This window comes from Odontomachus brunneus, unplaced genomic scaffold, assembly GCF_010583005.1.
Source record: "Odontomachus brunneus isolate Ranch 3 - 2012 unplaced genomic scaffold, Obru_v1 Obru_scaffold_009, whole genome shotgun sequence".
Lineage (NCBI taxonomy): Eukaryota > Metazoa > Arthropoda > Insecta > Hymenoptera > Formicidae > Odontomachus > Odontomachus brunneus.
Window position 1 is genome coordinate 1,670,485 of NW_022639459.1, and position 10,231 is coordinate 1,680,715.

General features: G+C 38.5%; 1 protein-coding gene across 5 annotated transcripts in view; it reads left to right on the top strand.

Moving 5' to 3' along the window:
* Nucleotides 1–6,297, top strand: part of LOC116840266 (ras guanine nucleotide exchange factor E) — an 82,925-nt gene extending 76,628 nt beyond the window's left edge. For all 5 annotated transcript variants that reach the window (XM_032806779.1, XM_032806780.1, XM_032806781.1 and 2 more), the window contains 4 exons: nt 310–465; nt 2,327–2,665; nt 3,315–3,765; nt 4,549–6,297. In XM_032806779.1, coding sequence (XP_032662670.1) covers nt 310–465; nt 2,327–2,665; nt 3,315–3,765; nt 4,549–4,753 — 1,151 coding nt within the window. In that variant the 3' untranslated portion in view covers nt 4,754–6,297. The remainder of the gene's footprint in view (nt 1–309; nt 466–2,326; nt 2,666–3,314; nt 3,766–4,548) is intronic.
* Nucleotides 6,298–10,231: the final 3,934 nt, after the last annotated feature.

Consider the following 10,231-nt stretch of genomic DNA (forward strand, 5'->3'; position numbering starts at 1 on the left):
TATATATATATATATATATATATATATATATATATATATATATATATATATAAAGAGAAAGAGAGAGAGAGAGGTATAGATTATATATTTATACATATTCCACGTAGAAACGGCATAAAAATAAAAACTATTAAAGATCAGGCATCGCTCCCGACTTTGCGCGATCGCTCTTTGTAAGTAATAATTCAAGTTCGGCGAGGAACGTCTCATTGTAGATTCACGCGATCACTCGATCGAAGTACCAGGTGTGGGGCGATTCACCGCTTTCAGGGCCGACCAGGACAGACCCTTTTCACTTCGAATAAAAAGGTGACATGTTCTGTCACACAGGGCTAGGTCACTATGGCCATCATCCGGATCCCGGAGAGGTCGATCTACCCCCTGAGACGCAGCCCACTCCGCCCAGCGCTACCTTAGTCGGCACCACCATCACCCACCTAAGAGATCCGGATCATCATTCTACAGGTATAAAATTTCACGCGTCTTGAATTGTTCAGGACCCAGCGTTCTCGACGACGATTGTCGCAATCGTGGATGAACATACGAACAGTGCGAACTGAACGCAACGCAGATAAAGCGCACCGGTCACACTTGTAACCCTTCAAGGCCCAGCGTACATAATTTATTATATACATTCACTTTGGATCCTGTCCAAATTTTTTATATTGGTTGCAAAGTAATGATTCCGTCGATGTAACACTATTGATCTATTCTAGATCGTATTCTTTGTCCCAATCCGTGAAACAGTGATTTTTCCATTGAAAAGACTAGTATAGCAATTGTGTGTGGAGCGGAATTGTTGACGCTCGAAATTTCGTATAGTTCTTCACGAACTAAAGTAAGCAAGTTTTATGCTGCAATTCTAAACAAATATATGAGTAAATCGTAAAATGGTAAAGTCGCTTATGAAAAAGGACAAAAATATCGTAGATATTTATGAGTTATCATATGACATATGGTCCGCATAGAATTACAGATCTACTCATAAGTTCTAAGAGAAAAAGTTACGAGTTTTACGATTTTGTCTAGAATTGCAATATTATTTTCTCAGTATTTCTTATCGATGTCCCCTTATACTGAAGATAGGGAGAATTCACACCTTGGCAGAAAAGCATGAAACAAAAAGGCAGAAGCCAATCAGGACTCGCGCCAATAAAAGAACCTAAACTGTTGACTATCACCTGACCACCAGCGCGAGTTATGATTGGCTGTCTTTCAATTTTCTGTTCTGCTAAATTGCGAATTCTTTAGAGGACAAGGTTATGTTCCTCATCATGGTTAGATTTATTGAATTCTATAACAAGAGCACACACACATGCAAGCATAAATGTACATGATTTTATATACATTTAGAAAGTCGTACTTCTCTCAATTTTATTCAAATCTTGAAACTTTTAATCAGGTTTTTTAAGATATTTAAGATTTTTATATTCTATTGAGAAAAAGAATTTGATTCGAGCTGGGATCGATGCCTGAGCCTTAAAGGGTTAATTCCTTCGCGAACGGATTAACGTTCTTGGTCATTTCCGTTGATGAGCAGTGCGTAAAACAAAACTACGACGAATGTACTCAAGTGGACTCAATCCCGAGAGGAAGTTATGTGCGAGGCATACGCGAGACGTGGAATGAAGTTGAAGAAAAGAACTGATACACAGATTTGAAGAATAACTTGAAGTTATTGCTCAAGGAATAACTTGAAGTTACAGAAAATTTAAAGAATACACTTTTTCTTTAAGTTTCCTGGATCTTATAGTACGTTTCGAGAGGGCTTCGCTAGGAAATAAAAAGGAAAAGCAAAGACACTGCGTCGCAGTTTCCGGAGTTGTGTCGGTTTTCCTCCGATGATTAAAGATTCGGCGCATGTATAGTCGCCATTCTTCGTGCAGGTCTTGCCTCATTGTCGTGATACATCGTCTCCCATTCACTCGGTCTACTCGACACGGCCGTCGTACGTTTTCATTCTTCCCGTCGGGCGACGTCGGGGTGCGGCAGTATAGGGTTAGAACACTACCGGGCTGAAAGTGCACAGCCGGTCATTAGGCGGACAGGGAATCAAAATAATTGGCCTAATCACGCTTAACTGGTCGCGATTAGATTTGCGTTGCTCGGCTCCTAGCAGCCCACGCAACCTCGTTTAGCGTCCGCGTTCAGTTTCGCCTTCGACAGCGCTCTCTTATCGATCCCCAAGTGGCAGGTTCACGCGTTTGCTCGCGAGTCCCCCGGGCGGGCGAGGGTGTACCGTCGCGAAGTTATCTCTCGATGTCGATTCCACGTGAGCGAAGCGCCCAGCTGTGTATCATGTCCCTTTCTCGCGACTTGTTCGCAGAGATTCAGAATTGCGACAACGTCAAGATAAAATTCGAGACGTTACACACGATGGACTCATCGGACACGATTGACATAGACAGCCACATGTCGGATCGGGCGAGCGTGAGCTCGAAGAATGCAGCCGACAGCGACAACATGATGATGATAACGCCGGAGCTGCTCGGGCTGATGCCGTCGGGCAGTTCCGTGCACTCGGACTCGGGCGAGAATAATTCGAGGGGCCACTCCGGACAGTCCAGCTCGCACCATCACGGCTCGAAATCGTGGACGCAGGAGGACATGGACGCGGCTCTGGAAGCCTTGAGGAACCATGACATGAGCCTCACGAAAGCCTCTTGTAAGGGGATCAAGTTAACTCACCATCTACATGTTTTTCTCTATTTATTTGTTATATGTATTAGTTATCGAAAACTGGAAATTAATACGGTCAATTTCTCAATAATTGTTAACCCTAATTGTCTCAATGCGGGTCGTCCTGCTACAATTTAATAATAATAACGATAATAATTTAATAATAATAATGATAATAATTTAATAATAATAATTTCGAGTATAAATGATACTATAACTTGTATAAAATAACTTAGAGAAGTTATTTAATTATATTATATCGGGTTATCAGGTTATCAGGTTATAAATTATATTTTATCAGGTTGCTGCAAAAGATTGTCATTTTTCTATTAAATTCTCCTAGAAAGTCTAAATACTGAAAGGAAAATAGAAAATTCTTGTAAGATGTCGACAAAAATACCGAGTTGATGTTATTTATTTCATTCGTGATTATATTTTCCTACTCATTAATTTTCTGGTTCATTAATTCTTCAAAATTAATTCTATTTTCTACTTTACTTGACAAACACGACGGACCTCTTCCATCAATTTAATATGTAGTATAAAAAGAACTACGTTCCCATTAATTATTACAAGATCTATTCTAGGGAGTAGGAGTGAACGTATAAATGAGCAAATGTCATGGACGTTTTCAGCAACATTCGGTATTCCGTCGACGACACTTTGGCAACGGGCGCATCGACTGGGCATCGACACGCCGAAAAAAGACGGCCCTACAAAATCCTGGAGCGACGAGAGCCTGAACAACGCGCTAGAAGCGTTGCGTACCGGCACCATCTCGGCCAATAAAGCGTCCAAGGCGTTTGGCATACCCTCCAGCACGTTATACAAGATCGCCAGGAGAGAAGGTATCAGGCTGGCTGCGCCGTTCAACGCGAGTCCCACGACGTGGTCGCCCGCCGACCTGGATCGCGCACTAGAAGCGATACGATCCGGTCAGACGTCCGTGCAGAGAGCGTCCACCGAATTCGGCATCCCGACTGGCACGCTGTACGGACGATGTAAGCGGGAGGGGATCGAGCTCAGCAGAAGTAACCCCACACCGTGGAGCGAAGACGCGATGACTGAAGCTCTCGAGGCCGTCAGGTAATCGGCGAGTCTCTTATCACTGACGCTCGTCACACGCTGTTTGCTAAAAGCGCTACGTTTTGAGTAAATCAGTGTTATTATTTGCTCGTAGACTCGGTGAAAATAAATGTCGCCGAGCGAACGTGTACCTCTTGGAAGACGTCCGAAACATTCGTTTCAATTATAGTTTTTTCGTGATATTCTGTCGAACTTATTGAGCGATAAAGTCAAGTAAATGTTATGCAATATTTAATAAGGATAAAAGACTGTGTTTTGAACTTCTTGAGACTTATTACTTTTATGGATTTGATCGGCACCATAATCTTTTTATCCGTATCATAATTTGTAAATGTTATAATAGCATATATTTTCAAGTTTGAAATTGTTATTTATCGCTGAAGAGAATCCAAATGTTTGAGACCGAAATATTCATCATACATTAAACACAGTCTCTTTTCTTTATTAAATACTGTGTATTGGTCTAACAACAGCGTTTGCTTTTGTTCACTTTTAATTTTTTTCATTTTTTATTGCATATTTTAAGAGCCTTTTTATTTTATATCTGTTGAATGTGGATTTTCTCTCACACATTTTTATTCTCCCTTCAATTTTCTTATTAATTCTTATAAAATACTTTATATTAAGTATATTACCATATTATATATTATATTACCTTTAGCTATTATTTTCTGTAAAAGTTAATTCTCTTTCTTCATTAAATTTAATATTTCTTGGCAGCAATATTATATTACATGATATATATTTACATAATTTGCATATAATACCAACTTGTGATTGCAGATTAGGGCACATGAGCATCAATCAAGCGGCGATCCACTACAACCTGCCGTATTCCTCGCTATACGGACGCTTTAAAAGGGGGAAGTACGAGGAGTCGGTGGTCGGTGAGATCTCGCAAGACGGCAGCAGTCCGCACTTCCATCAGAGTCCCAACCAGAATCATTCGTCTGCCCTTCCGGATCAAATGCCTTATCCGGGCAGCTGAAACTTACCTCTTTACTAGAGTATTAAGTTAGCTTAAACCTTTCGAACTTTTCGAATCGTCGCTGCGCAGCTTTGACAGCTCCTTTTCAAATACGCGCGAGAGGAATTCCGAGAGATTAAAGCGAGACCGATCAGGAATGCCGTTATGAGACACACACACACACTATTAACAGCGGAGGGCAAGATTTACCCGCAGTATTAAAAGGTGAATTGCCGTGAGCGAGCATTATGTACATTGTATGATTTTTATGTCGGGACGGAGAAAGAAACGTAGAGACTATACTATAATAATTTATAAGAATTATTTATACAAAAAGAGAGAGCACTGTACAGAGGCCGAGGCGCGCCGCCCCGGCGAGAAATTACTTTAGCGTGTAAGTACGTTCGTTTGCGAAGCGGCTTTGAACACATTCTTACCGAAGAAGTTAGGAACGCATAAAACAGTCACAATTTGCAAGCCACGGACTTACGTGACAATGGATCATGACAGGAACTAAAATAACAATGTACGATGTAAATATTGGTCCTTTAATATATTCTTATCAGACAGATAAAATATAACAGACACTTAAATTTTTCCTGAATTCTCAGTCATGTCGTTGAATATCTTGTATATTGTCGTTTTGACTCCTGTGGTAACATTACCACGCGCGCAAGCTCGTGAGCAGCTGCTTGTAATCGTGACTGTTCGATGCATTCTCAACTTTATTGGAAAAGAAAAAAAAAACACGTTCAAATCATTCTGCAAACGAGTGTGCACCTTAACGAGGGTGAGGACGGATACTGTCGCGGACAGAATCCTGTTGATTAAAACCACGAGAGATTAACGCGTCGTTCGTTCATTTATTAATTGTCGTTACGTTGCAATCGGATCCATTGCTGACTTTGGCAGCAGCAGTTTCGCGGTCGGTGCTTTCGACACTTGATACCCCGCAACGTACATGTCGCGGGACGAGTCAGGATCGTGCGCGCACAATTTTGCGTGGCGCGATCTCGCGTGACAAGAATACACGCGAGGACGTTCGCGAGCGGTGCCGTTACGGGGGAGAGAGCGTACGCCTATAATTTTAACGCTATCCACGAAATTTGAATACGTAATGACGAAAGCGGCGGTATAAAGCGCGGCTGAAGCTTAAAGGCGATTAGGGCGTAAAAACTATTGCGAGTGATTTCAAGAAAGATGTTACGAATAATTTTTATTCACCCCATACACACTTGTTTCGCAACGTTATGTCCCATAGAATCGACTGAGTAGCATATTTTTTATGGAAAATGATGAAGAAAAATAAAACAATGTTTCTTTTTCACACAAGGGGGAAAGTGGTAAATACTTACAAGATAAGTACGGCTTTTATCAGCTTCTTAGGAAAATTTAAGATTCTCCCTCTCAGCTCAACTGCCACTCGTATAAATATGTTACACACATTAATTTATCATGCTCACACCTACTATATTACATAAATATATAAATATATAGATATATACTAATTATAAATATATATATGTACAGTTTATATATTTTAAATTAAAAAGTAATGCAATCAAGAGTGTAGTTTGTATATAATATGCATCTGTAGTGTCCTTTTCTTTGCTCTTTTCTTTTATTTGTACGTATGTTGTGCAAGAAAAGAATTTTCTCGATTGCAAAACTGAGTAAAATTCAACAAGTTGTAATTTCCATAAATACAAATAATAAGATGATTAAAGAAATTTTTTATAGAGCTTGAAGTCTCTACATTTTAGATATTTCTCCAAATATAACATTTGACTTATTTATCATCATTCTACATGAGTATAAATTAAAATTCGTCGTTATTAGAATTTTCCTTTATGTTTGCCAAATTGCATTACATAAACAAAAAGTCACGTAATAAATGGTATATTGTTTAAAAGTATAAACTTTTACCTTTAATCCGCAGAGTATGATGCAATTTTTTTTGTCAAGTTATTCAACGCGTTGAAACAAAAGCAACTTTTAGTTTCAATTGCTTAAAGTGAACGAATCGGTGTACGATTACGGTTTCTTAATTTCATTAAGAAACGAATAGAAAGCTCAAAGTTTTTTCTTTCAAAGGTTTCTTTTATATTCTTGTTAAAAAAACAATTCTTCGATGTAAAAACTACAGAATGTTATAAATTGAACAATTGTCATTTCTCATTAAACTGGATATATTTTGGTAAACAATGATTTATCGTTAAAAAGTAGAGATTTCAAACTACGAAATGTTTCACGAACCGTTTCAGTGAAGCCATTTTTACCAAGTCATGGCTCATCGAATTTTACATATTTTCAGGGTAGACTATAAAAAGAACCTATTCACCATTGAATAGTACTATTTGAAAATAATAAAGTCTTCCGTGTTAAATCGTAAAAATTGGTAGTAATAATCCTCTGCTTTGTTGAGTCATAAAAGTCGAAGATAAAACGGCTTATTCAGTCGTATATATTATTACTACTTGAAAATAAGTTTCTTAGGACGGTATTCATAGGCTATGTTCCAATATTCACACCACTCTATCTATAAAATCTAAATATAGTTCACATTACGTATACTATAGATTTTGCAGCTCGCATCGTTTCCTGCCGCGCTGCAAGCGTCAGCACAGATTACAAACTACTACTCGGGCACGCAAGTATATCTATTGTATACTTTTGATACGTCTACATAAATTTTTAATTGTATGAGATTTAGGAATAATAATATTAAAAAATATACTAAACTCTTGCTTAGTGTGTTTCCAAGTTATAAATTATAAAAATAGTTTGTTTCTATTTATTTAATTTTAAATTCTCTTGTCTGAATGAAAAATAAGCAAGTTTCTTTTGGTTTATTAGATTTCGTAGTAAATGAGCACTGCTGAAAATGTTAAAAGGTAGAAGTATACATGCACAAATAATTTAAGAGAAGATGAAGAATAAAAATAAAGAGAAGATTAATGCAAGTAAATATTTCTAACATAAATATCTTGAAACAGAGTATACCATGTGTGCGGAATTGGATTTATTAATTGATTTAAAATACTATATGCATATATATTTAAATAAAGTTTATTTTGAAGCACTTTGCACAACACTGTTCTACACATTTGCTTATGTAAGTAAAATAATCCTGATCGTAGGATTGCTTTATAGTCATATGTGTGAATATATATACGTACGTATATACGTATTTATATATACATATATATGTATTTATATATATTCATACTTTATAGAGACCACATACAGTTCGTTGAATTATTAATGTACACAGTGAGCTGCCGAGAACTCTTATCGCGAGCTTACACCTTTAACATTGCGATTCAACCGCGATTTTGGTCATCCTCTTGATTTAGTGACTAGGTTAATATGTATATATTTAAGTCATGCGCAATATGATTTTAAGTTTCGCTACGAATAAAAGAGCAAATATCAAAAAAACGCCTCTCGTGCTATACGAAAATTTACACGAACGACGCTTCGTCGATTCGTATAAATACAATAATATAGCATCCGCTTTGGCAGTATAATTTTCCATTCTCCAATTAGTGCAGCACGATCATCCTGTTCTTGTTTTCTGCTTGTTTATTACACGTCGTATCGTAACTTAGGTGTTCATTGGAAATCCGTCGGCATTATTTATAGCTAAATGAATATACGCGCAACAATCGCACGGTAAAGAATGTCAATGCGGGTTTTCGCCCCTCACAAATCAACATACAGAATGCGAAAGTTCGAATAGACGCGCTATCTCGCTGTATTGCTTTAACTATGACACCCTGTATAGGCGACGACAGAACTCCGCGATCCGTCTACGTTCGTACCAATCGACGATAATGATGGTTAACGTTTTGTACTTTTGTAAAGTCAGCTAATGTACACTTCGCATCACAACAACCAGACAACTCGAACTGTCCTCTTGAAACTGTCGACGACAGTCTCCTAGTTCTTCCCCGGGCTTCCCCGCGACAGCTCGATCATTAAAATTGCGAGGACGCTCGCATTTTGTAGATATAAACTCGTTATATTTTGTAGAACTAAAGGAAGAAAGGAAGAAATAAGGAGAGCTAAAGAAGAAACGAAAGAAGAAGGTATAAGAGGTATTGCACGAAAACACAGCATCTGTATAATCCGACGAAATAAAATCGATGCATCGTATGTATATATTACAAAAGGAAGCGCAAGAGATGCTTTGCCATCAATTAAATATCATATACGAAAGTAATAATATATCGCTAAAAAAAAATAAAAAATAAAATAAAATTATCTAAATGCGAATATACGAAAAATGCAGTAGAGCTACCACAGGAGCGCAAAAAGTACGTTCGGCTAAAAAATAGCTGCGTTTCTCCGCGTAGTACCAACGAGCGTATATATATATATATATATATATATATATATATATGTCATATTCGTCCGTAATATGATGCATGGTCGCTCCTTGCGTCTAATTTTCAATTCACTGTACGTTAACGGTCGGCGTGATGATTGCGCGACGACGGGAGAAGAGAGTGTTCCTCGAATATAGACTCGATTGTCTTCGTTAATATCGTATAAGAGAAGTAGTCTTGTGTGTATCGTTCGCGCGACTAGACGCAACCGCGACAATATCGAAACTCTCTCCCGCTTGCGTGCGCGATTTAAGTGAAATAACACTTGGTGTCAAAATGAAGGAAGTCTCTCTCTCGCTCTGCGCGGAACGTCAAACGTGCCTCGGAACAACATCCCGTCAGCTTAACAAATACGTTTGCATGGTGTTTAAATCGGCGAAGGATTCGCGAAGGACAGCTTGATATCGTTATCACCAGGGTGTTGGGGTGCTACCACAAGATCACACGTAGTCGTTTTGTCAGCTTCAAACATCGAAAGCTTGTCAGCGTAAATCGATAATATCCTCACGCAATCTCTCTCGCTCTCTCTGTTTTTCTTTCTTTCAAGAACCCATTCGCACGACGACTTTTTAAACGACATCGTACTACGACTAGTACCTACTTTCTACGACCATAACTCGAAGGATAATAGAAATACCTTCTCTTATCAGTTTCGAGAACGTATTCTGCTGTAGGAATCTCGAAGACAAAAACGCGGATCCGGGAATCTCGTGTTACACTCGAGATTCCGTTGACCAGAAAATATCGATTGCACTTAATCAAGATACGAGACGAGCCCGAAGAAATAAAGATCGGCGATGAGAAATAATCTTAGGTCAGTGCAAGAGTTGTGTCGTGTATTTACTAAACGAAATAACAAACGAAATTATTCAATCTCGAGGAATCAATAAAGGACCCCGCACAAACCTTATGGAAAATGGGTCCCGGTGGATTTGGCTGAAACTTTGGAAATTTGTAGTTTACGTGATCCTGATGAAAAGTTCTCATTGCCTCAACTTGATTCATTGAGCCGTATGAGTCCTAGGAACCGTCGAAAGTAGGAAATAAGCGACTGCCATCGCCACTGTTTAGGTAACCATCTGGTAATTCCTATCCCTTCCCTACCATT